The sequence below is a fragment of the Equus caballus genome, chromosome 1, assembly GCF_041296265.1.
Source record: "Equus caballus isolate H_3958 breed thoroughbred chromosome 1, TB-T2T, whole genome shotgun sequence".
In the NCBI taxonomy this organism is placed as follows: Eukaryota; Metazoa; Chordata; class Mammalia; order Perissodactyla; family Equidae; genus Equus; species Equus caballus.
Genome location: NC_091684.1, coordinates 106974780 through 107001296, shown reverse-complemented (window position 1 = coordinate 107001296; position 26517 = coordinate 106974780). Strand labels below are relative to the sequence as shown.

At 45.0% G+C, this 26517-nt stretch overlaps 1 protein-coding gene across 4 annotated transcripts in view; it reads right to left on the bottom strand.

The window, feature by feature from the left end:
• Nucleotides 1-26517, bottom strand: part of NTRK3 (neurotrophic receptor tyrosine kinase 3) — a 364056-nt gene that overhangs the window by 22133 nt on the left and 315406 nt on the right. The window contains exon 16 of one of the 4 annotated variants that reach the window (XM_070266942.1): nucleotides 8083-8157. The exons of the other annotated variants lie outside the window; for them this stretch is intronic. Within the exon in view, the coding sequence (XP_070123043.1) occupies nucleotides 8083-8157 (75 nt within the window). The remainder of the gene's footprint in view (nucleotides 1-8082; nucleotides 8158-26517) is intronic. 4 annotated transcript variants of the gene reach the window in all.

The following is a 26517-nucleotide window of genomic DNA, read 5'->3' as shown; positions in this document are numbered from 1 at the left end:
ATATTGATGTGGATTAAGGCTGCCCCAGCTAGAGAAGCCCAAGGTGACCTGGCCTACATGCCAAACTATATGACCCGGTGGATTTTTTATGGTATGAATTAGGGCTGCCCCAGGGAGAGAAGCCCAGGGCATCCTCACCTACATGCCGATCTATATGACCAGATTCGTATCTAAAGTTATACGACTGCACAATAACCAGACCCCATCTGCAATGAAATCATGTAATGACTTTTTACATCATCTTTTCTTTTTCCAGTAAAAATAAGTCACATACCCATGCCTTATAAAATTAGCCCTAACCCTCAACTCAGGGCAGCAGCAGGAGCTCTGACTGCCCATGGGTCCTGTCCCCATGCCTGCAGCTCTGACTGCCCCTGGGTCCTCCCCATGCAGCAGTAACAGTAGCAGCAGGAGCTCTGACTGCCCATGGGTCCTGTCACTATGCCCGCGGCAGCAGCAGCTCCCCATGGCAGCAGCAGGAGCTCTGACTGCCCATGGGTCCTGTCCCCATGCAGCAGCAGCAGGAGCTTTGACTGCCCATGGGTCCTGTCCCCATGCTATTCCATACTATTCTCTAAATAAAAGAGCACCACTGCCAGACCTTGAGAGTTCAAGAAATCTTTCTTTCGACTCTTCGGCTCACCAACCCCGCATCAAAGTGAGTTCTTGCTCCAGTTCTATCAGTGTGTCCCCCTAGGGTTTTGGCATCCTGTGCTTCTTTTTGGTCTCACTGTTCACATCTGGAATAATGACATAGTTGGACTAGAGGATTGCTAAGATTCTTCTCTACTCCAACATTGCATGAGATTTTCCAAAGCAAAATTTTCTTATCTGCATCAATATACCAAGAGCATTGAACCAAAGCTCATCGCAAGTTCCTCCCCAACATCAGCAGCATCAGCAGCCTGACTTCCCAGGGTTGTGTGTGCATGTGCGTGTGCCTGTGCATGTGTGTGTCTGTGTGTGCGTGTGTTGCAGGCAGGCCAAGAAGAGCAACGGGCCAGAACTCAGGAGCTCCAGGGCCCTGCCTTAGGTTTACATCATACCACCTGGCTCATCCCTGGGCCCCCGTGTCCTCATCTATAAAATTGGTAGGCTGAGGGACAGGGTTGGGCTCGTTGATCTTTAGGTATCATCTCGTTCCAAAACACTATGATTTGATGAAACGAAGACTGGATAACCTCTGGATGCCCCTCCCAGCCCTGTGAGAAGGTTAGAGCTTTGAGACCCACTAGATCCACACAGCCCGCTGCTCCACCGCCAGCTCCCAGGGTGCCGCTTTGCAAGGAAGGGTGTGAGCCAAGGGTGGTCTCAGATGAAAGGGATGGAGGAGCTGTCCTTCCACACAGCATCTGGCACCCCAGGCTATAAGGGAGGCCTGCAGCTGTGGGCTGCTCCTTCTCTCTTAATAAACAAGCCCTACCCCTTGGCTTCTCCTTCAAGGTCAAAAGACGGGGGAAGACTGTTCGGAGGCTGAACCCAGGAGAAAGACTTAAATGCTAAGCCAGGAATCACGGTTGGATGGTTTTCTCCAAGGCCTTCCTACTCTGTTATACACATTCATGTTTCCAAAAAGCAGAGAAGGAAGAGTAAAGCAAGTGGACTTCTTATTTCCAGGCTAATGAAACTGGGATGAAGTATCTTTCTCAGGGTCACCTAGTGGATCCCCAAGAGGTGGAGCTAGGCTAAGTCTGGGGTGGGTCATCCCCAAAGGTAGATCCCTCATCTTAATTTATTTAGACCTCTGGTTGCCACCATAACAGAGGTAGAAAGAGATGCTCTCAGTACTCCAAGGCAGGGATCAGAGCTGGAAGGCTTGTCCCAATGAACAGTGATACAGAACAATGATTTATTGAGGGTTTATACTGTGCCAGGATCTGTGCTAAATGAGTTAAAATGCACTGGTTCGTTCCATCCTCCCAAAATGCCTTGGCTCTGGAGATTATTATTAGCAAAAGCATTGCACAGGTGGAGGAAGGGAGGAGGGTGGAAGGAGCAAGAGGGTAAGTAACTTATGTGAGTTCAAGAGGCTGAAGAGTGAAAGGTCCAAGCCTCACGCCTAAATTACTCTGATTCCAAAACCGATGTTCTTTTGAACCACCAAGTGGGAGATCTTATGCATTTCCAAGTTGAAGGAAGACACCGATAAAAATGTTTTAAGGCATATAAATTGATGGGTTGGATGGCAGATTTTGGAAAATGTGATAGAAATCTTAGAGTTCGATTTCTATAAAAACATCTATAAAAGCCAAAGAAGGATTTTCATTCAGAAATATCTAAATCTGCAGATGCAAGGAAGTAAGGCCTGAGCCATCATCAGCCCAGAGAGCGCTCATAAAAGGGACACCAGAAAACATTGCACATTCCTCCTCATAGGCAGCCTGGAGAAAGCAGTCAGTCGTGGGCTTTGCTTCCCCAGTCTTTCCTTTGCAGCTTTTCTCTGCATAATGCCTGGCCTGACTCCTGCAGAAATGACACTGATTATTTAATGCCCAGTCAGCTGGGCTCCCCATGGCAAGGCCTCTCTGATGAAGCCAAGTCTTTGCTACTGATCATGTAGGTCACAGATAATCTGTTCAACTGCTGCAGCATTTATTATCATAATTTTTAAAATTCATTAGCCACGATTGTTTGGAAATCTATTTCCCATTAATGTCTCTTTCTCTAAGATCACTGTCTCAGGCAGAAGAAGAGGAAGACAGAGAGAGACAGAAGGATGGCAGGAACATTGAGTGGAGATGAGAAGGAAGGAGGGAGAGAGAAAGCGACATATGTCAAGCCTGGTGACTTATTTGGGTCTTAGAATTAAGCCACACCAGAAATAAGTCTAAATCTGGATTTTGTGATTATTGAGACAATATATTGCCTTTTTGCTTAAGATAGGTTAGGTTTTCTGTCACTTGTAGCTGAAAGAATCTTGATATAATACTGAAAAAGTCAACTCTCAAGTCAGTCTCTATTTCTAGGATTAAAATGTCTATTTCTAGAAATGAGCCTAAGAAGAAAGAGCTAGAGAGATCCCAGAGGCCCAGATGGAAAACAATTTGCCCAGTTAAGGCGGAACTGCAATATGCCTTCTCTCACCCACTGAGTGTCCTTTCCTCCTTTCCCATCCTGCATGGCGGCACTTACATGCCAGGGCTCCACCAGCCATAAATCGTTGCAGGGACCCAGTTTGCAAACCTGTGACTCTGAGACAGACACCTGAACTGAAAACTTTCCTTACAGGGCTGCATTCACCCAGATATCAGGCTTCTTCAACCCAGTGCATTGTATGGAGGTCCCATTAGACATCTACCTTCCATTAAGGTTAGCCACAAGTACCAGGATGGGAGGAGGCAGCAAAAATCAGAGGAACTAGCTAATGCTCTGGAGAGGTAGGGACCAGCCCCGCAGACAGAGGCAAAAGAGACAGCGGAACTCATATCATCCCCAGACAGGAGGTCCTGTCACAATTCTTCCAGACATATGGATTTCTCATGAGTCATTTGTCCCAAAAGAGTTGTGGCAACAAATGGACTTGACCAACTTTGAAGAAAAAATCCAGAACAAACAATATAGAATCCTATCACAAAGAGTAGGGTAACTTTCCTAATGAGCAGTCCTGGATGGCACACCAGAACAACTCCCTTCCCCTCTCCGTCATCTTCCCTTTTGCTCCCACAGCCACTTCACATGAAGACTTGAGCCCCACGCCATTCCAGGCCACTCTCATCCTGCTGTTCTGGGGACTTGCTCTGATCTGGGACATCTATTTTCAGATCATCAGAGAACAAAATGCTAAGGGAACGAGGAGTCTAAAGATTAATTACTTTTTAATGGGCAGAGTTCCTATCTCTGGATTAATCTCCAGGTGAGAATTCAAAGGAATGGCCTTGGGAACACACAACCGATTTCCCTGAACTTACAAGGACATGACCTACCACATAATTAAGAGGCATCTCCCACAGGAGATTGCATTAGGTTCTCCCCAAAAGGCCAGTCTTAACCATCTTGAATTGCGAGACTTGGGAGAGCAATGCAAAGTCTTAGTGTGTTTTAGAATACTCTTCAGCTCGTGGACAACTTCACTGCAACTTGATCCACCCACAACCTCAGGAATGGCTGAAAAACACTAACACAGAGATAGGGGTGAAAAACTCATCTTAAGCTCCCCTGTGTGCCTTGGGCACGCAAAGAGACATGCAAGTGTTCTCAGGTACCTTAGAAAAACTGGGTTCATCTGGTTGGGGAGATACACCCCTGGGCTCCCAGCATGCTGGTGTGAAGGGTGTGCCTGTGATCAGGTCTCTAAGCAGGTTCTTGGACTGGGGCACACTTGTGATCACATGCCCTCACAGACTTGTGTCAAAAGCCTGGGTACTGTCCTTCCAGCTGCAATTAAACTCTTCTTAAAAGTAAGACACGCCTTGTATGTGTGAGCGGCAGGGTGGGCCTTATGTAAGCAGTGAAAGAAGGAAAAGCCTTGTCAGCTTGAAATAGAACCAATCGCTTCTAATCTTTATCCTTATTCCCAAGGGGGACTCCACAGAGTACATGGATATAGAATGGAAAAGCCAACTAATGTTGAGATGGGTTACTATTTTAGAAGAAAAGTTAGTTTTCTTGCTTGTTTGTTTTCACCAGGGAGGGCTCAGCGGGATTAAGTCAGAGAAGCGTATCCTGGGGGAAGATGAATGATGCTTTGCTCCTCAGCCCTTGGGTATCAAAGTGATGGAGGGAAACCAGACAACAGGACATAAGCAGTAAAGAACCAGGACTTGATGGGGCAGCCAGAATCCAACAGATAGAAGACACAGTGAGGGGCATTTGAGTGCCTGGAGTATATTCCTAAGTGACACTGACATTATGATGGTGAAGAAAAGCTTTGGTAAATGACAGAGTAATAACTTCTCTCTATCCATATGACATATACTGTGAAACTAAAAGAGACATTGTCTTCATGTACATTGAAATCTCTAAATAAATATGTTCTAGAAATCCAAAGGAATAACAGCATTGCAGGTGGAAAGATGCCCCTTTAGCATAAAAGGAAAACTGGAGAGGCTATTGACATCCCCAAACAATTCTTCACTTTGCTATAGCAGCTCTCTCTGGTTCATGTAAATGGTGGTTTGCCTGCCACTACCTAAATTTTTTTCTGGGAAGTATATGAACATAGATTACAAATAAATACAAAGTCACAAGTGATATTGATGTTAAGTATAAGCATAATAAGATGTGGTCCCGAGACCTCCTGCTTCTTGCTCTTAGCAGTCCCAAGACTAGGTGAGGTCAGTCTGTGGAATCCATTCATAAAAGCCGACAGGAAACCAAAGAGTCTTTTCAAAGTCAACACTTCACTCAAACGCCTGTTGAAAAACCTGTGTCGAGTCTCAGACCTCTGCGTGCATTCCCCCCACCCCTAATATCTCTATGCAGACTCATGCACCACCCCTCCATCCAACTTGCATGAAACCCAGGAACACTGATACACTGAAATCAAGCTCCACTTCTGCCTAGGATGGATGCCACAACAGGAAGCCTTGCTCTCATGCTCCGCAAACTTTCCATGCCTATCCCCATTCCCAATGGAAATGACACATGGGGAAGCAGCAGAAGTTGCTGTACCTTCATGCACAGTCAGCAAAGACATTGACAACCACCCCAACACATCTACTGCTCCTGATCCAGCCATGCAAACCAGCTCATTCACAGGACCTTGGGGTAACCCAGTGAGTCCTACATGTCTTTTCTTTCTCCCACTTCCCGCGACTCGTATCTACGGATGTATGGTGAGACTAAAGGATACAGGCAGGATTTCAGACTTGGTTCGACTAGGGTTTAAATTCTGGCTCCACTATTTTCTAGTTCCATGTTTAAACATCAATGCTCTCATCCCTAACGTGGGATCATAATTTCTTCACGGGAACAGGATAGCTTAAATAAATTAACTTGCTCAAAGCCCCTAGCAAAGTGTAGGGGCTCTTCAAATGTAAGTTGTCATCCCCTACCACCACCAAATATGCCAGATAGAAGGAGAAAGGGCCTTAAGATATCCTGAATGGCCAAAGCAAATCAAAGAGTGAGGGGCTTTCTGCAAAGATGCTCCCCAAGTGGATGAATCCACAGGCTTATTCACTTTCTGATGCCCTCTCAGTGATGTCAGTGGGAGATGAAACCTAACTATCAAGCAGACAAGGTATGTTTCCAACACCATGGCCACCTGATTCTCCCTCCTCGATTTTTGTCATTCCAAAGTTTGTATTTCTTGCTTTGGATTCAGAATTTCCAGATCTGACTTGTTTCAGAAAGATATTAGCCAAGCCATGAAGCCCTCCTTGGCAAAATTAAATAAACTAAAATACATCATATTCTTTAACTGACTCAATCGCTTTGACCTCCTGTCTAAACCTGTACACACTCACACGTCACCACCACCACCAGTACCACCAAATCCTTCTTTTTCTCTATTTTTCTTCTAAGGATCTATTATTCTCAAACATACTGTATGTTGACTTTATGTTTACTTTCTATCTCCCTTATTAAGGGCAGAGATTTTTCTCTGTCTTATTCACAGTTGTATCCTAGCATCTAGAATAGTTCCTGATACATGGATAGAGTAACTGTAGGTCCCAATTTACAGGGGAAGATCTCAGTTTATACCTGTGCTATCTACTTAATCATTAATAGCTTCTCTTTAAATTCTCAGAGGTGTCCAAGTTTAGACAATCAAACATACACAGTTGATTAATGATAAATATTTGTTGAATTGAATTAACTAATATGACCAATTTGATACTTTAACTGAACCCATCAACTCCTGAAATCAAGAGTTTTACTCTAATATAACTGAAATGCATACAATGTTTTATAAGCATAAGAAGAGACTGATTAATCTCATATAATGGTCCTGCTTTCAAAATTCTCACAAGGCTAGCATGCATGTTCATCCTGATAAACCAGCTATACACAGCTGTGAGCATTGAAAAGTCCTAAACTTGAAGGCCATTATTAGTAACAGTGCCAAGAGGAGATAACCACAAAAATGGGATCCTGAGAGAACCTGAGAGGCTATGCTTAATTTACCTCCCTAACCAAATCAGGAGAGAAATGAATGAAATCGTAAAAGCACCCCTGTGCACATGCCCATGAGACTGTAGCATCAGGATAATGTCATGTATTAGAATCACTTCACAATGAGCTACAACACACCCAGTCAATGCTTGGAAACAGCATCTGACCTGCGGGAAAGCATCTTGAGATGGCAAACAGGACCTGTATCTTTTTATCTGGAGAGGCATTTTTAAGGCAGGGTAGGCAAATTTTGTAGTTTTATTTTCCCAAGTGGACCATTCCCAAAACAGAAGGAATAGCCCCTAGGGAAAAAGAATGGCAGGAAGTCATCCAATTCAGTCTGACGATCAAGGCAAGACAGGTGCAACTTTGACCAACTCTACTGTGTGTCCATTTCTAGGCCACAAATTCCCAGAGAAATTAAAATGAGGAGGGAAACCCTTCCCCAAATTCTTAGGTATCTGACTCAGTCATGGAGCTCTGTAATAATTGTACTGAAAATCAAATTTCTTAGACCAAGCTTCATCTGAGGTCAACAGGGAGATTTCTGGTTCTTCAGACCCTTTAGCCTGTGTGGCACTCTTAGTTCCTTAAAGGATCTCTTACGGAGTGTAGGCACCCAATGCGTATTCAAAACTCAAGGCCACACTTCCTAAAATGCAAGAAAGCAGCCAAACCATCGTCCATGCAGAGCCTCCAGCCTCCACCACGCACGCAGGCCTGGAAAGAATGCCTGGCAGCCATTTGAACTCCGGCGGCTCTCCCAGGTGTGCACCTAATCTTAGCAGATCATGGCCCTTCCACCCATCACCATGCTTCCTCCCCATGAGACATCCCAAGCACATCAGTGGCTTTGGCAGGAAATTTCCATGGAAATTAAAGGATGCCCCCATGGTGGGAGGCAGGCGAAAAGAGGCAAGAAGCAGCCCCAGCCCATGGAAGTTCCTCTCCAAAGCCTGCAAGCTGTCAATGTGTGTGGACTGCCCTGCCCAGCCCTCTGGCCCCAGAGACGAAATCCAGACTCACTGTGGAAGCCGCCGGAGCTGCTAGCCTCTGCCGCTGCCACGACACGCTGACCGGGCCCTTCTGGCATGGCCCTTCCTGACAGTGAATGAGGGAGACAGCAGGGTAGGGGAAGAGAGAAGAAAGGGATGAAGGCAGAGGAAGGAAGCATGGAAGGATGAAAGAAGGGAGGTGAAGGGAAGTTGGTGTATCTTTAACAGAATGGCATGTCTCTCCTGGCCAAAGCCTCCAAACACCTCTCCTTCACCACTAGGAAGGCAGGCTGACCATGCTGACCCATCTCCAAGGTCCTCACTCAGGAGTCCACCCAGAGATGCTACTCATGGCTCAGCAGACACACCATGACAACCCTCCTAGTACCCAGCACCCAGCTGTCTTCCTTTGTGAGCCACCAAGATCCAACTGGCTTCCCTCCAAGGGCTAAGTTCTACTCCCAACAGGATGAGCATCCCAGCAAACTACCACTCAAAAGGAAGTGCATTTTTTCTAGAATTTTCAACCACAGAGATCAAAGAAATACCACCTTCTCCAAAGCTTCTGAGGGAATATTTGTCCTTACTATCTTCAGCAGAAAAATCACTGCATTCACCACTACTTTACGGGCTTCCCTCACAGATCTCCTTCCTGCCTTTCCAACTTGCAAAGAAGTTAGACAGTCAGACGTAATCGGTGTGGAAACTTAGCCTTCCTCCTCCAAGGTGTCAACAGATTCAGTGTGTCTGTTCCCCGTTACCACTCAGGAAAAACCCGTTTTCCTTCAAAGCCCCCTTGAGAAGCTAGAGGAGGGGGTGTGTTAGGTTGCCTTAGAGAAGGGACTTGCAGTAACTTAGCAATGGCATTTCCCAAGCACCCACCATGTCAAGAGCTGTGTACAGAAGACAAGAGATGCAGCCCCTGCTCTCCGTCAAACCAGACAGAGAAGCACAGGAATGACCTGCAGAAGAAGCACACCAGTGAAGCAGAACGTCTATGTGTGTGAGCAATAATGTGATGCCGAGGAGGTCATCCAGCGACGACAAGGAAATGAGGTCTCTGGGTTTGGATGGCAGTAAGGAACAGACAGAGGGAAAGAACAAAGAAGGAGAAGAAAGAAAGAACAGATGGGAAGTTGAGAAGAGAAGCTGTTATAGGCTGACTTGTGTCCCCCAAGACTTCATTATGTTGCAGTCCTAACTTCTCGTACCTCAGAATGTGACTATACATAGACATAGGGTCTTTAAAGAGGTAATTAAGGTAAAATAAGGTCACATGGGTGGGTCCTAATCCAATAGGACTGATGTCCTTAAAAGAACAGGAAATTTGGATGCAGGTATGTACAGAGGGAAGCAGATAAGAAGAGACAGGGAGAAGACAGCCATCTACAAGGCAAGATGAGGGGCCTCAGAAGAAACCAACCCTGCCAAGACCGTGATCTCCGACTTCCAGCCTCCAGAACTGTGAGAAAATGACTTTCTGTTGTTTAAGCCTCCCGGTCTGTGGCACTTCATTATGGCAGACCAAGCAAATGTATACAGAAGGCCTCATGCAATGGTGGAAATGAGCGTGAGCCACCATGCAATGGGGGGGCAGACTGGCTGGGGTGGGAGTGAGGGGGCTTCTCGTGGGAGGGGTCAGGAAGGAGACTGGCAGAGTGCTCCAGGGCCCTGTAGGCCAGGGTGAGAAATTTAAATTTTTGAGAAATAAGGATTCACTCGAGGCTCTTAAACAAGCGTGTGGAAGAAGGGCAAGTTTGGGGAAGATGGATGCCCAGTAGGATGCCCCTGAGACTGAAGGTACATACACTGATCCAAGGATTAGTCTGATCATGGTGTGGACTAGGGTAGTTCCTGCCAACCTGCAGAGAACAAGTGACACTGAGGCACTCTAAAGAGAGACCTAGCAGGATCTGGTGAGGCATTAGGAATAGGCGATGAAGAGACGGGTTCATAAATGACTCCCCTTTGGGGGACCACCCAGGAGACTGTTCACTGATGCCAACAGACTGCCTGTTTGAGAAGCAGGAGGAGGCCATGGTGAGTTTCATCTCCAACAAGCCAAGTTTTAATCGCCAGTACACTCTCCAGGGGACACTTACAGACTAAGCAATCAAAGAGAGAAGTAGAGGCTAAAAATGTAAATTCAAACAGCTTCTGCATGAAAGTGAAAAGGGGTTATAGCCATGTAAGCGTGTGAGGTTTCCAATGTTGATGTCTAAAATAGCAGCACCAGAACTTTAAATGAGAGGAGAGAGAGGTAAAGAACGGCTAAAAAGGGGGACAAATTGTGGAGGGAGGCATTAATTCTTAAGGCATCGAACAAGAATGTTAAGCAGTGGGGGAGTGGAGGGGTGGGAAAAAGAATGGGGCAGTTATTAATAATGTCATTCAATAGCTAGTTCACAAAAGGATTAGACTTTGTAGAGAAAAGGCATTTGAATTTGACCGCGAGGAGATAATTAGTGACCCCAAAAATGCAGAGTCGATAAAGCAGTAAGATCAGAAGCCCCAAATTTAAGACAGAAGATGAACACGACCCATTTCAGTAGTCAAGGGGACAAAGGGAACTTGGAAGGCGCAGAAAGGTCAAATGAAGATTTTTCTTTAATGTGGAAGAGATCATAGATTTTAGAGTGGAAAAGAGGCAAAAAGATTTCAAGGTATCAGAGTGAGGGAAACATAGTCACAAGGAGAGGTGGGCCAGAGATAGACAGGTGACAGATGGTGAGGGGTGAGGGAAGTGAGAAAGCAAACAGATGTGTGAATTTGTAAATAGGGGAGGGTGAATTTGGCCTAATATTTCATAGCAGCACAGAAATATATACTTGACGCAGTTCCTTGAACATGCATAATATGGTTCCTTAAATTACTATGTCACTTTGCACCTATCTAAGCATTTTGTTATAGAGTTGACTCTTAGGATCTGAGAACTCGAAAAAAGCAAAACTTTGAGGTCATCTACTGCGATTTCATGTCCAAACAACATGCCTCTATAACATCTCTACAATGTGGTTATCTGGATTTTCTGGAAAATCATTGGCAACAGAGAACCCACTATCTTAGAGGGTGGTCCATTCCATTTTCTAAACCAAAATGATGGAGGACAAACCCCCAGAGCATCTCTGAGTGTGATGAAACATGGTTTTGTGATTTCTGATTGTCCCAAACTTCAGTGCCCCAGAGCATCATCCCAGATCAGTCATTCACCAAGAGGTATACCTGTCTCCTTGTTTATTTCGCTTACTGGACATTTTGGGAATGCCTACCATATACCAGATGTGGTGTTAGGCACAAGGCATATGTGACTGGTGAAATAAAGCATGAATATGGCCCTTTCAGAAATCCCAAACTACTGTGAACAAATAAGCTGACAGATGTTCTTGAGAATACCTCTTCACAATAAACATGCAAAAAAAAATCTCTTCCTCGACACATTTAGGGGTACTAGGGAGGCATTCCCTGTCTCCGATCACCCCCTCCTCTGCTCCTGGGCTCCCTTCGTTACACTTCAGTTTCACTGAATCTGTGGTGCATTTTTGGGACTATGCTCACCTCAAATCACCCTGCTGTTGCTTGCTTTACTACCCCCTGGAGACCCCAAGCTCCCTGAATTAGGGTCTCCTTGCTTGCTATGGTGCCCAAGCCTGAGTCATCTCAACTGTTTGCCTCCTTTTCCTGGAACATCCTTGGCACAAAACCCTACCAGAAAAAAATCATGGAACTCGCTGATTGTAGCTTCACACTTCCAACTCTAAAGTATGAGGAGATTGTACTATACTGGTGCACCAATTAAAAATTTTATTCACTGGCTATCATTAAAAAGACAAGAGAGAACAAGTGTTAGTGAGGATGTGGAAAAAAGGGATCCATTGTACATTGTTGGTGGGGATGTAAATTGGTATAGCCACTATGGAAAACAGTATGGAGCTTCCTCAAAAAAATTAAGAACAGAACTAACATATGATCCAGCAATCCCACCTCTAAGTATATATCCGATGAAATGAAAACAGGATCTCAAAGAGATTTCTGCACCCCCATGTTAACTGCATAATTTTTCACAATAGTCAAGACATGAAAACAATCTGAGTTTCTGTCAACAGATGAATGGATGAAAAAGATGTGGACAGATATACAACGAAATATTATTCAGTCATGAGAAAAAAGAAAAGCCTACCATTTGTGACAACTTGGATGAAACTTGAGGGCATTATGCTGAGTGAAATAGACAGAGAAAGACAAATACTGTATGATCTCACTTATATGTGGAATCTAAAAAAGCCAAACTCATAGAAACAGAGAGTAGAGTGGTGGTTACCAGGGGCTGGGGGGTGAGAGAAATGGGGAGATATTGGTCAAAAGGTAAAACCTTCCAGTTATGAGATGAACAAGTCTGGGGATCTAATGTACAGCCTGATGATTACAGCTCACAATTTTGTATCATATACTTGAAAGTTGCTAAGAGAGTAGATCTTAAACGTTCTCACCACAAACAAGAAATTGTAAGATGGTGGTGTCAGCTAACACTATGGTGGTAATCATTTTGCAATATATACATGTATCAAATCAACATGTTGTACTTTTTTTTTAAAAAAGATTTTATTTCCTTTTTCTCCCCAAAGCCCCCCCATACATGGTTGTATATTCTTCGTTGTGGGTCCTTCTAGTTGTGGCATGTGGGACGCTGCCTCAGCATGGTTTGACGAGCAGTGCCATGTCCGCACCCAGGATTCAAACCAATGAAACACTGGGCCGCCTGCAGCAGAGCACGCGAACTTAACCACTCGGCCACGGGGCCAGCCCCTCAACATGTTGTACTTTTAAACTTATACAATGTTATATGTCAATTATATCTCAATAAAACTGGATACAAATTCTATTCACAAATGACCTCATATTCCTTAAAACCCTTGCTTGTCAACCAGAACACTGAACAGAACTCTGTCCTCATTTTTTATGCAATCTGAGGAATACCAACCAATCTCTCTGAGCCGCAGTTTACTTGCCTGTAAGTGGGAATAATAATACTGGCCCGGTTGACCTCAGAGTACTTTGATGATGGTCAGAGAGAAGCACTGGACCTGTGAGATGCGAGACCACTGTTCTTATCTTAACTCTACTGCTAACTAGGTGCATGAACTTGAGAAACACCTGTGCTCTTGCTGGGGTTCAGTGTCCTCATTTGTCAAATAAGGGGTTTGACAAGACAATCCCCAAGTTCATTTCTGGTTTTCACAAGTTTGCCAGTACAGCTTGCTTACCCGATTTCAACCAGGCATTTATCAAGGTGCTCACAGAATACTTATGAACAAAAGAGGTTAATGTGTCCAGGAGAAGAGTCCAGTTGGATGGAGACATAACCATAGAATGACTATACTCAAAGAATGCTGATAATTGGATCAACATCTGCTTGGGAGCAGGACTCTAGCAGCAAACCCAAGTCTGAACTATTCAACTTTCCAGAAAATAAAAAATACGCTTGAAGTCATTGCTGGTACACTGATAAAAGCTGCAGGTGGCGCAGAGTTGGAAGGGAGAGCTGTACCTAGACTACAAAAACCCTTGGCAGAGTGGAACAGGGAAGCAAATCTACCAAGAACAAGGGCATTTTTGCTATACATAAGTTTAAAAAAAATGCTTAAGTGAAGTGTGAGGGAAAGGCCAGTAGAAGATAATTTAGGACACTGGGATACTAATCCCATCTATGTGATCTTGGGCAAATAAACCTTAGTTAGCACCAGTAACGCAGGCCCACCTGGCAAACACCTACCTTTGTACACAATCCAACACATGTGCATTCAATACACTCACACCTCTGCACTATGAGAATCCCTCCACTTGTGAGAAGCTAAGGTTAGAGCATGAGTAAAAGGGTCCAGTAGAATCCCTGAATTGAGAGAATTGATTGGGATGTGATATACCAGGGCTGGAAACAATATGACACAGATGCCATCAATCCCCTTTCCTATATGCATGGCAGACATCACCAGTTGATCGCCACAAGCTTTTTCACTGGACTCTAGATGAAGCCACGAAGTTCTTCTCATCACTCCACTCTGGCAACTACTACCAGTCAATCAGAACTGGTACCTAAGATCTACTTGCCATCCCTGGGGCATATAATACTTGGTATCAAGGCAATTAGATTTACAAGCAACCGAAAGAATAATTTTTTAGGTATAAAAGCAATGCAGTGACATGGAAAGCATTAGGGACTCTAATAATAAAGCAATTCCTCCCAAGTATTTGGAAATGAAGAAAATGCAATTAGTCTCTTTAAGATCAGTATAAAATGGATGAAAACATGGATATATATCCAAGGTTGTCTGAAAAAACTTGAGTGGCTTCCAGGCCATCATGGCTCCATGGTACCTTGATAGAAGCAGACAAAGAAAGAATACGTCTTTCAGAAGGGGCACTGGCTGGTCATAGAGGCCTGAAAAAGGGATAGTCATGGAACTAGCTGGTGGCAATGTTCATCTCTCTCCTGGCTTTGGCCAAGGGAGAGAGGAGGATGTAAGCAAAAGACCTGCAGTATTTCTCAACCTCCTGGGAGGCCAAGGAATTCCCGTTCACTGTCTTTCTTAGCAGGATGCTTTTGACCATTTGCTTCGTCTGACTGCCCTGCTCTGATTTCTTCCCCTTTAAGGAATCTTCTCACTATGATCAGGCTTTCTACACAGGCTGGCTTACGGGGAGTGAACGCTTTGATCAGGTAGCCTTTGAATAATCTGGTCCCCTGTGTGCATTAACAAATTGTCCTTCTGGCGCTAACTGCAGTCTCATGGGTGATTTAATTATTGTGAGATGTTCTCTCAGGCCTCTTTATAGATAAGCAGATGTTGGGCCCTTTGGTGGGGAATCAGATCCAGCTGGCTTTCCCTTAGGTGACACCATTGCCTCTTCCAGATGTACCTAGCAGAGTCCCCACCTACTCACCATCGGTGTCTGGCAAGTGGGGACCTATGAGGATCCATTTAAAACTGCTTATGCCAGAGGGGCGTTATTCCTTACCCGTTATAGACATCTCACATAGGACTATAGATTTTTTAATTAAGCACTTTTATTGAGCACTTTTTATGTGAAAAGTCACTGTGATGAAAAGAGAGTGGGTTCCTTTGCCTTCAAGGGAATTTATGCCGCAGAGAGCTCCAAGACATGCATGTACCCAGATGACTCAAGGACATGAATGAATGAATGAACAAATAAATAATAAAAGATGAGGATGTTGGGGATTGATCCATTGGGTAAGGAAATGATCAACTTCAAGAACAAACTGGGGGGCCGGCCCAGTGACGTAGCAGTTAAGTGCGCACATTCCACTTTGGTGGCCTGGGGTTCGCTGGTTCGAATCCTGGGTGCAGACACAGCACCGCTTGGCACACCATGCTGTGTTAGGCATCCCACATATAAAGTAGAGGAAGATGGGCACGGATGTTAGCTCAGGGCCAGTCTTCCTCAGCAAAAAGAAGAGGATTGGCAGATGTTAGCTCAGGGCTAATCTTCCTCAAAAAACAAAACGAAACAAAAAAAGAACAAACTGGGGCTGGGCCACAAATCAAAGGTCCATCCTGGCTGTAGAGACTGGAGAGCATGACTCAGTGGAGGAGACGTAGCCAAGGTTGTCACGGTGATTGGAAGAGTAGAAGAGATGGCACACTGACCAGCCCTGCCAATCAACTCATTTTTTTCCAGAGCTTGCATGATCATTTACTAAGCAGGCTATACCGGTGGTAATAATGGTAATAGTGGTGGTAGTGGTGGTGATAAAACCAACAGCACACAAGCCAACAGTTCACAAAGCTCCTGCATATCCACTGTCTCATGTTATGCACAGTAACAAGCAGTGACCATCACGTTGCCTATGATAAGAGAGAGAAAGCAGAGAGGACTGGACTTAAACCAGCCTTCTCTCTATCCTCATGTGCTCTAGGCACATGACTGTGAAATATTCCTCTGGGATAACAAGGGGTGGCACACACTTAGGAGGCCTGAGAGAATGGGCTCCAATTCCCAAGATCTTTGTCTACTGTAGAATTCACGGTGTACAATTATCAAAGGTAAGTGGTTCGAGTTACCAGTTCCACAATGGGCGAGCTCTTCTTTGGACCAAGTAGCAGTGCCTTCTCCTTCCTCCTGATCTAAACCAGTCCCAGAAGAGTGAGTGGTTTTGTTTTTTATTTCCCCGAGGTCCCTTAAGTAGGCTCTTCTCCCTTCAATTTTAGTCTCCAGCACCACAGACCATCATAGGAAACACCTTAGCTTGTAATTTATAATTATTTAAAATTTCTTACATATAATTTCTACCTTATTCACTTACATAGAATAATAATTACCATCTATTGAGTCCTTAATAGGTACCAGCAATTTGCATACATTATCTTATTTAATCTGCACAAAAGAAGAAATTGTTCTCATTTTTTCTCAGATGAGGATCTAAGGCTTAGAGAATTCAAGGAAATTTCCTAGGGCCACATAGCTCATAAGCAGAAGCTCAGGATTCACAGGAATAGCTTAGAATGAGTGGGCGTCCTGCTCACTTTCGCTTGGACTCTCCCCGTCCCCACCTCAGCTTTGTTCTGTGGGATTAGCAAAGCCTGAAAAAACAAAACAACAACAACAACAAAGACATCCAGGAGTAAGAACTGTGCTTAAAATTCTGAATTTCAGATGTTATATTGCCCCAGTTCTCTGCCTCCGCCTCCTCCTATTTGACACAGACAGATCACAAAGTCTTGGGCTTTGAGGATTAGGAGAGAAATACAATTCCCCACCAGGAGGAAGGCAAGGAGCACACTGTTCTCTTTACATGCAAATATCTTAATTACAGCTGGTAAAGAAGATATTTGTATGGAAATTTATGTATCTGTATATGTTATATATTCAGTTTGCCTCAGAAAATAAAAAAAGACTTTACAATTGAGGAAGCCAAACAGGGCCTGTTATAATACACGCCACTGTCAGGTGATGAAGGCGCTGCCATCCCGCCCTCCACAGGAGCAGAGAGGAACGGAGTGAATCCACACCCTGATTCAGTGGCCTCAGGCCACTGCCTGCTCCTCTCCAGCATAAATGTGCCTCAGGTTCTTGGAATTTTCTGGTGGGGTATCTCCCTGCCTTTTTTCCCAGTATCTATCTCCATGGAGATAAGGCTATGATAGCAATAGCGTCCATCCCATGACTGCACCACCATCGCTGACAGAAGCAAACAACTGGATTTCAAAATTACAGGGAGATTAGACCCAGTTTAGGGGACCCCTGAAACTTCTCTCAGGAAGAGAATATGATTTGGGGAATGACGAGGGACAGATATACTTTTCTTCTATTGAGAACCCGCCAGTCAAGATGCATCCAATGAATAAAATACAACCAATTACCTGTGAAAAGCACAAGGCCATATTTGGCACACTGAGCTTCTTCTTAGCATTTTTTTGAGTGTTCTAACATCTGTTTTATAATATAAACCTTTTTTTAGATCCACTAAGGATATAGGGTGAAATAGACTTACCTTGCAGTAGGTAGGATTCTGGCTAGACATAACTGAGAACTTCCCTCTTCTAAAGGGTGCTACAAATTAGAAAGGAAAGGATAAACTCTCTCACTGAGAATAGCTTCCCTTTGCCACAGCTGGAAGGAATAAGGCGGGAGGCTGTGGAATCCCGGGAGATGCACTGGAAGACAGGAGCGAACCATCTGTCTGGGATGATTTCGATGCTATTCTGCCTGGGGCCACAGAGGTGATACAGATGACATTTAAGACTCCTTCCAGCTTCATGTTTCTTTAAAACTGAATGATTTGGCATTTGTTCGTGTGTTTCTAACACTCTAGAGATGCAGAATAGACTAGGTAGCCTAAAAGCTGCATTTGTAAGGAATCCGTCCTGACCCTCAATTTCACTGTTATTCTTCAAGGTTATGATCCAAAACTACAAGAGGCTTTGAGTGTCCAGGCCCTGGCCTCCAGTTCACCTTTCCAGGCCCCACTGATTCGGACGCCTTCTCTTCTATACCCTACTGCTACCACCACAGCATGGGGCCTCATCGCCTCTTCCCTGGACCATTGTCATGGCCTGCCTTACTGGCCTCTATTTCCTGCAGTCTAGCCTACATGCCACTGCCTGATGACTTGTCCTCATACACAGCCTCCACTAAAACATGACTAACATTCCATGCCTGTTTATCAGCTACACAAGTCAGAACAGTTGGCTTTTCAAGGGCTGCCACAGTGGTCCTATCCTTCTTTTACCAACATTTCCTTCCATGCCTCTTCCACGTATCCTCAGTTTGGGCCAGTTGAGTGACACAGTGTTCTGGATCACTCTCCCAGTTTGCCTGCCTCCAAGCTCCCTCCATGCCTCTGTTCATGCTAACCCCTCTAACAGGAATGTCCCCCCAAAATTCAACCCACTGACTGCCAACCAAACCCTCAAAACACAAGTCACCCCTCTAATTAGATGAGATTTTGAAATTTGTAACCTTTTTGCATGATTTGCCTCCCTCTGGCTTATAGTGGAGCTACAAATTTTCATCCTGTTTTATATTCCCTATGAAATGTTAATTTCCTTGGGAATACAGATTGCGTTCTGTTCATCCTTGTGCATAGTCAGGAATTAAATGGAATGCTGCTGCCAACACATAGACCTTGTCAATGGCTACAAGACTTGGCACAAGGGGAAATAAACCAGCATGGACATGGCTGAGCAAATGTACAAACTGGATCACTCATGCTAAGGTTGTATAAATGATCGAACACTGACTTTGCTGTCAAGGAATCTCAAGGCTTGAACACAGCACCAACCTTCTCTAAGGCTTATCTATAAAATGGAGGCTAATAGTCCCTGACCATTTATTTCTCAGAAGACCCTCTGCTCCTCCAGGCAAAGCACTAAGAGGCTGGTATGAAAGCGCAAAACCCCACAATCAGCATGTGTGAAATGAGTGTTTCTCCTTCAGCTGGTTTGGGGGTGAGGGCTTATGTGATCCGCTGGTAAGCCACAGAGAGGCAGGAGAATCAGAGGGACTCAAAAGCAGAGCTATCCATTCACTGATCCCCTGCTGCTACCATTCTTGTCATCGCTATCACTATTATGTGTGGCTGGAACAGCTGCCCTGGATCTTAACTGGGGAGCCTGCTGAAGGGGTCCCAGTGCTCAGCTCTGCAGGGCAAGGAAGCCCCTCCAGAAAAGTATGGCAAGAGTTGCATGACTGGGGACAGGTAAGGGGTGACAGAATGCCATGACTCCTCCTTCCTCCATTTGAACTAGAGTGGCTTTGTATTTATCTACCTATATCTATCCATCTATTTTATAAGGTTCCATTTGAAGAAAACGTTTTACTGCTTTAAAATAGTTGCCTTGGAAAACTCTGTATCTAATCCAATCTTATGGTTGAGAGTCAAGAACACTGATCTAAAGTCAATTATCACCAAAGGGAGTGAGTAACTGAACCCGAACTCAGTCCTTTAAGCCCCGTCCGGGAAAAGGAGCAGTGAAGCCATCAATGGATTTAAGGATGAAACTGCAGAATATCCCTCAAACTCTCAACCAAGTTTCCATAAAGGGACAGAAAACAATGCAATTGGTGTGGCCGTCATCTGTAAAGAGATGAGAAGCCTTAAGATAACAAAGAAGAAAGACAGGAAGTGCTCACTTTATTTATGATAAACTCAAGTCCATGGCAAGAAAGGAATTTATCCCATGTCAGTAGTTACTGCAAGGACTAATCATAGGCCTCCTGCTTTGAGTCCTGCATTCTGGTCACCAGATTACTCACAGGTTGCCAAGAGCCCATGAGCAAAGATGGGAAGTACTCCCCAGGTCTAGCATTCCTAAGCCTATTGAAAGGAAATGTCCCAAATAACTTGTTCACCTCATTGTTAGAGTCCGAATGTTTGCACGTCAACCTCCTGATCATCATGTCCTCTCCAAGTCACCTTCACATCAGATTGTTGGAGTCTTCCATCGCTCAAAACACCAGGTCTCACCCTATATTCACTTCTGCACCTTGTGGAATGCCTGAGTTGCAGGTAGATGTCCGCAGTGGCACTACCACTGCGTTGGAATAAAGTATGCTATGGCCTAAGAAGGTTGGAGGTCTAGAAGCACGGAGATGGATGGAGGAATCCATGTAATTCCCGTCATTGAAAAAAACATCAAGAAAGCCACCAAGTAATTCTTCTGCCCACTGGGCTGATTACCCTAAATAGCTCAAAGGAGAAGAAGAGGCAAGAGCAGAAAGCAATCTTCAGTCACTAAACTAGATCCAAGTACTGTGGGAAGAGCCTATTTCAAAACTGGAGGTTGTTCCCTTATTTTATCAGGAGGGGAGAAAAGGGGTTGGGATATTGACCAGCTGTGGTCTGGGGCAAAGTAATAGAGAATGCTGAGACAACTTCGGCTTTATTCTTGTACCTCTGGCCCTGTCTCCCTCTTAAAGAAATCAAGCCTCCAATTCACTTATCATTACACACAAAACTTAGCCCCATAGAGGGTAAAACCTAAAAGAGACTATAGAACTAGAACCAAACTCCAGATTTTACAGATAAAAGTGAAGTCTCTAATTGTCACCATGGACACAGAGCTGGCGTTGAGACCAAGGTGTTCAAAATAGCAGACTTGTCCTTCAACAGACTTGGATTCCAAAATGTCTGGTATTTCGTAAATAATTAGCGTGTGAATTCTTTGATTTTAATCAAGGAAACAAGGTTGTAATACCTATAATCAGCATAAATCTATCCCCCATACCTTCCTCCATGTTCATTCCCTCTGCAGCTTTGTGCAGCTTAACAGGTCATAGCATTGGAGCTGTTTTCCAAAATTCCCTCAAGATGCGTGTCCTATGGCACCAAGCCCTACAGCAGACGTTCAGGCAACTAAAGTTCTGAGCATGCCCAGATGTCTACCCTGTGGCCATGTCTTCCGGTCAGCACCGGGCACCCTCTCCCAAAGCTGAAGAAAAGAACAAACTCACAGTCTAGGGACTGGGAATCTAAGGAGATCCCATGCCTTCCTCTAGCCTCCTAATCTAAGCTTTATCAGAGAAAGTGAATTCCAGCTCTGTCTTACCGTCTAAAGATGCCGGCCAGTGGCTGCATAGTTCTAAAAGATTCCGTAAGACTCTGGAGTTATAAGTTCCTCACAAAATAGGATTCCTCAGCAGTTTATTATAGCCCACCTACCCTGCTTCCAGAACACAGGGAACTGTGGAGCCCTGGAGCCTCTTGAAAGGTAATCAAGGGTTGAGCTGGGGCATAGAAAACCAAAGAGGAGATTGTAAGACAGGGCAGTAGATGCCCTCACCCCTGTTTCAACCACTGCCCCTAAGTAACAACTTAGCTAAGTGCAACATGGTATCCTGGGGTAGATCCTGGGACAGAAAGAAGGACAGTAGCAGAAAAACTGATTAAATCCAAACAAAGTCTGTAGTTTAGTTTACAATTTGCACCAATATTAATTTTATAGTGTTGACAAATGTACTATGGTCAGCAGTAGGGAAAACTGGGTGATGGGTATATGAGAACTCTCTACTGTCTTTGCAACTTTTCTGTAAATCTAAAATTACTCCAAAATAAAAATGTATTCATGAAAAATAGGAAACGGGAAAATCACATTTCTCAGGAATGGAATACAAACCTTCCTGCCTCGTTCTCCTCCAGATAACAGGAACATGGGTAACCTATTCTTGGAATATTCTAAAAACAGCAAGAGAACAATCAGGTCCAGCCACTGGGCTCTGGCCACTGGACAGCCTGCATGGGACCCTAATCTTCTGATAGTTAGAATAACTTCTTCCCTGGTGCCTGGGTCTACTCAGGAACCTCATGTCTGAAACCACAGGGACAAGTCTGGTTAAGTCCTCTCCAAACAAGGTCAGCATCCCTCACGGACCAGTCTGTCCAGCTGCTTATCCTCTCCCAGGCAGTTAAGTAAGAGGCCAGGTCTCCCTACTCTTGCCCTCCGGAGAAAGGAACTAAGATTCTGAGGGCAGGCAACCACTTGCCCAGGTGGGGATGAAAGGAATTGTGAGGGACCCGCCCTCTTTGTGCTGTTTCCGGTTTCCAGGAGGGCAGCTCTCCAGCCCAAAGCTCCTTTGAAGAAACAACTTTTCTGATTGGTGCAGGATGAGCGTGCAGTCACATTCCTGCCGCATTCTGATGGGCATCTGCCTGCCTAAAGGGAGCAGAAATGAACAGCAAAATTTCCTCCCACGCATGGCAAAGCCTGCAGTATTCCCAGGATGCCATGCTAGAAAACCTGGGAATTCAGTATGAGAGACAACTCATTGTGGTCACACAGTGAGGCCACCATCCACAAGGGTTCTATTAGTATTCAAGTGCACATTATAATCTCCACCTGCCGGGCTCAGAGCTCAGAATCTGGGCAGGGAGGGGGGGTGCCAGTTACTGAGGGGGTCTCCCAGAAACCCCAACAAAGAGCAAGGGGCATGGCTGGCACCTTGGCACCTTGTGGTCCTGAAAGTCAATTGGCTTAAATTGCCTTCACTAGCTTTTAAAGGCAAAAGTAAATAACAAGTTATTTCATAGACCACTGGCTCTCCTCAACACACTGTCAGCCATTTGGCTTCCACCAAAGGGCCTCTCTCCACTTGAGGCCAAGGACTAATTGATTAATCGACAAGACTTTGGTGGTCCCCGGGCTCTCAGCGCAGGCGACTCAGTAATCAGTCAACATTCTTGCTGGTCATGGCCTCAGAGGCCATCTGATTAAGCCTCAGCCCTGCTCTAACCTCAGGTCCTGATTTAACTAATCAGAGGGCTTCCCTCCCCGGCCTCAGTCTTTGGAGCTCTGTCTTATTCTCTAAGGACTGACATGGTAGGAAACTCATTTCCAGTATGCCAACAGGCCCTAAACATCTTTGGGATTCTCTTGAAAGCTATGAACCCTCAAAAACCAAAACACCCCACATGCAACATTGTTCATACAATTTCAGGAAGTCTTAGAGTTCCTGGGGCTCCTGAAGCCCTCGCTGGGACCCTCTACAGGCTGAGAGCCCGGGCTTTTAGTCAAGGACCTAACCCTGCTCTCAACAGCACTGGGTGGCTTCAGCTAGAATGTGGAATATGTTGTGAATCCCCCCTTAACCATCATGTGTTTGGAACAGAAGCTGCTCCAGTTATATTTCTTCCCTGTTTTGCTTCTGGATGTATTTTCTTACCTATTAACTTAGACTCCCTTTGATTTTGAACATACCCCTTTTCCCCGCCTATTCCACAGGATGTGTTTTCTTATGAGTATGCCTTTGCTGCTTTCCAGGGAGATGAACCAAAGCACCAAGATGGCAGGTGAGGCCAAGCTCCCTCATTGATTACAAATGTCATGTGACACCCAGAATTTGCAATGAGAAGATGAAACCGCGCCTCTCAGGATCTCCATGTTTGGGATGGGAGTAGCAATAGAAAGCAAGGACGCCTTGTCCTAATTTTCCTGCGAAATCATCAGACATGGGATAAAACACTGTTGGAATGGCATGTTGGAAGAGAAAGGAGTCTTTCTTCACCCATACTGTGGCAGAGGTTGCCAGCTGCTCATTACAATCCACATTCTTCTCTCCTACTTGGGGACACAGCTACCTCCATTTCTCATCCTCCCTTGCAAAGAGTGAGGCCTTGTGGCTGGGTTCTTGCCATGAGAAGAAGTGACAGGCCCTGCTTCCAGGTCAGGCCCATTAACCTTGTGCATTCCTTCATGCCTGTTTCCCCCTCCAACTGGCTTGAATGGGGACGGGCACCTAGGGGACCAAGACATCACACAACAGAGGAGGATAGAGCTCCATCAGCCTGAATGACCACGTGGAGGAGGGCTATTCCTCCAACAAGTTCACCTGCTCACACTGTTACGTGACCTAGAAACAGGCTTCTCTTTGTGTTGGAATCATTATATATTCTGCATCCGCTTGTTAGAGCCTTTTGCCTGCCTTCACTAATACACTTAGGTAAGCCTTGTTTAGAATGCCCATTTTGGAATTGGGGAAGATATTTGTGCTTTAGTTCCAATAACAGTAACAGTAATTAATATTTATTGAGTGTTTATTATGCAAAGAGCTTTATATTTATTAATTCTTAATTCTTACAGGAAATGCTTGCGATCAGGGCTATTAGTGCCATTTTACAGTCTGGGGAGACAGAAGGTTTAAACCACTTGCCCAAGGTTATATAGGCAGGAACTACAGAAGCTGAGATTCAAACCCAGGCGGTATGGGTCCAAGAGCCTACACTTTTTATTACTGCCATGGGGCACCATGACATCCATAAAATCAAATATTCCACCAGCCAGATCAGCTTGTTTTAAATTATTCTCACATCCTAACAGTTACTCTTGTCATCTTTTCCAGGGGTTTCCAAGAATCCTGACCCAGAATCTCCACCTTAGAACCCAGGGCCTTGCTATCAGCTCTCAGACCTGCCTCATGTCCCCCATATATGTGTCTGCCTGGGCTTTGCCGTACTTTCCTCCTCATCTCCTGGACACTTGGCTCCACCTCCTCCCAAGGCTCCCCTCTGACTTTAAGCAAGTCATCCCTGACTCAGACCAGCACTCGCTCCCTCCTCTAGATCCAGTCCCCAGATACTGCTTCTGCCTGCTTAGACAACGGATCCCCACGTCATCTCCAGAGACTCACCTCACCTAGCTGGGCATCCATTTGCCTGTCCAGGCTCCTCATGGTCTGGCCTAAACCACATCCTGACTAATTCCAAATTCCCATTCTGACTTCATTCATTCATGCACATTTTTACTGAGTGTCTACCAAGTCCTAGGCACCGTGCTGGGCACAAAGGACCGGAGGGTGAACAGCAAGGCACACGCCTGGCCCTTTGGATCAGTAGGATCAGAGCAGCGAGCCCCTCCAATCCCATCCCTCCTGGACCTCAGCCTATCGCCTCCCCTCCAAATCAAGACATCTGAAAATATTTCTATTCTGTTCTCGTCTTCAGGATGCTTGAAACTTTTTTAAATTCCAGATTTGACCTCTAATCCCTGAGTATTGTCTGATGTTCTGCAAAAGATAGAATGGCACCAGACGCCTGCCCTTGTCAAAGCCTGTTTAGAGGCAATCTCAGAAGGATCGAGTTGGTGACCCAAAGAGGAAAAGCTCTCCGTCACTGGGCAGAGTCTTAGGAGGAGAGAACAGATCGCTCTCGCACTGTGGTACAGCAATGTTTGCTTTCTCTCTCTAAATATGTAACAGGAAATTAGGCAGTTCACCTCTGTAAATCGTTCGCATTCCACTCATGCATGAGCCAGATGGTGCCTCTTTAAGAAATTAAAAATGACAAAGAAAGAAAGAAGGAGGAGTTTCTCTCTTCCTCTGCCTCTGCCCTCAGATATACGCTCTGGAATCTGCGCTAGATGGGTGAGCACAGACACACACACACACACACACACACACACACACACACACACAGAGACCTGAATTATCTGCATTCAGCTATATTAGACACCAGAAACCAGCAAACTCCTAGGCCCAGGAGACTTCAGTAGCCTCCAGTAGTAGAGGGGCGCTAACCTGTGCTGGGAGTCAGCTTGCAGACAGAATCCTTCATGTTCTTGCTATCTAATAAATCGCTGCCTTCCCCCAGAGCCTCAGCCGGTGGACCAAACAAAACTGTCTTTCATAAGTCACCTGAACGTGGACTCAGCTCTAAGATTCAAAGCGGGACCAGATACATGCTGACCAGAAGAACAAGTGAGGACGGAAGCCCCATATCTCTACCTAAGTGGAAAATTTGGGGAGGAAATTTTCCAGAGGTGGTCAGCTAAAAGACCCTCCTCTTTGGGGGCAGCCACACGATCCCAGTTCATTTTCCAGGGATCAGGAGGTCCCTCTCTCTGACCTCTCTCTAATATCTGAAAATAAGATTATCCCTGGAGTTCTTCCGCCTTGGTGGGAAAGGAACTAAGGAAGATAATATAAACAAAAGTTTATCCAGTAGGTAGCATACTCCAGGCTTTTTCTTTAAACAAATGAACTTGTCTAACATCAAAATAACTATGTTGCGAGACTATGTTTGTCCTCATTTTAAAATTGGGACAATGAAATAGAGATTAGAGAAAGTGCATTGAGGTCCCATGGCTGCTAATGATGCTAGGACGTCAACACAGATAGGATTAGGCCCACATACAGGGCTCCTTTGTCACCCTGATGTCTTCCAATATGGATAACAAGACTTCAAGGTTCATTATGGATGTGACCTCAGGCAAATCTATTTCCACCTTTTGTTTTATGGAAAATGAAGGAGGGGGAGCTGTGTATACACTAGGAGATTGTGAGCAACTGAACATTAAGATATGCTACAAGCTGCTCTTTGAAAATGGAGAGTATACGATCAACTCACCATCAGTGGAATATGCAGTTTTCCAGTGGTGCCCTGTGTTTTTACCGCAATAGCTATCCTTTTGATTTCATACTTCCTTGAGACCAAAGACATCCATTTTCGAGCTAGCTGGCC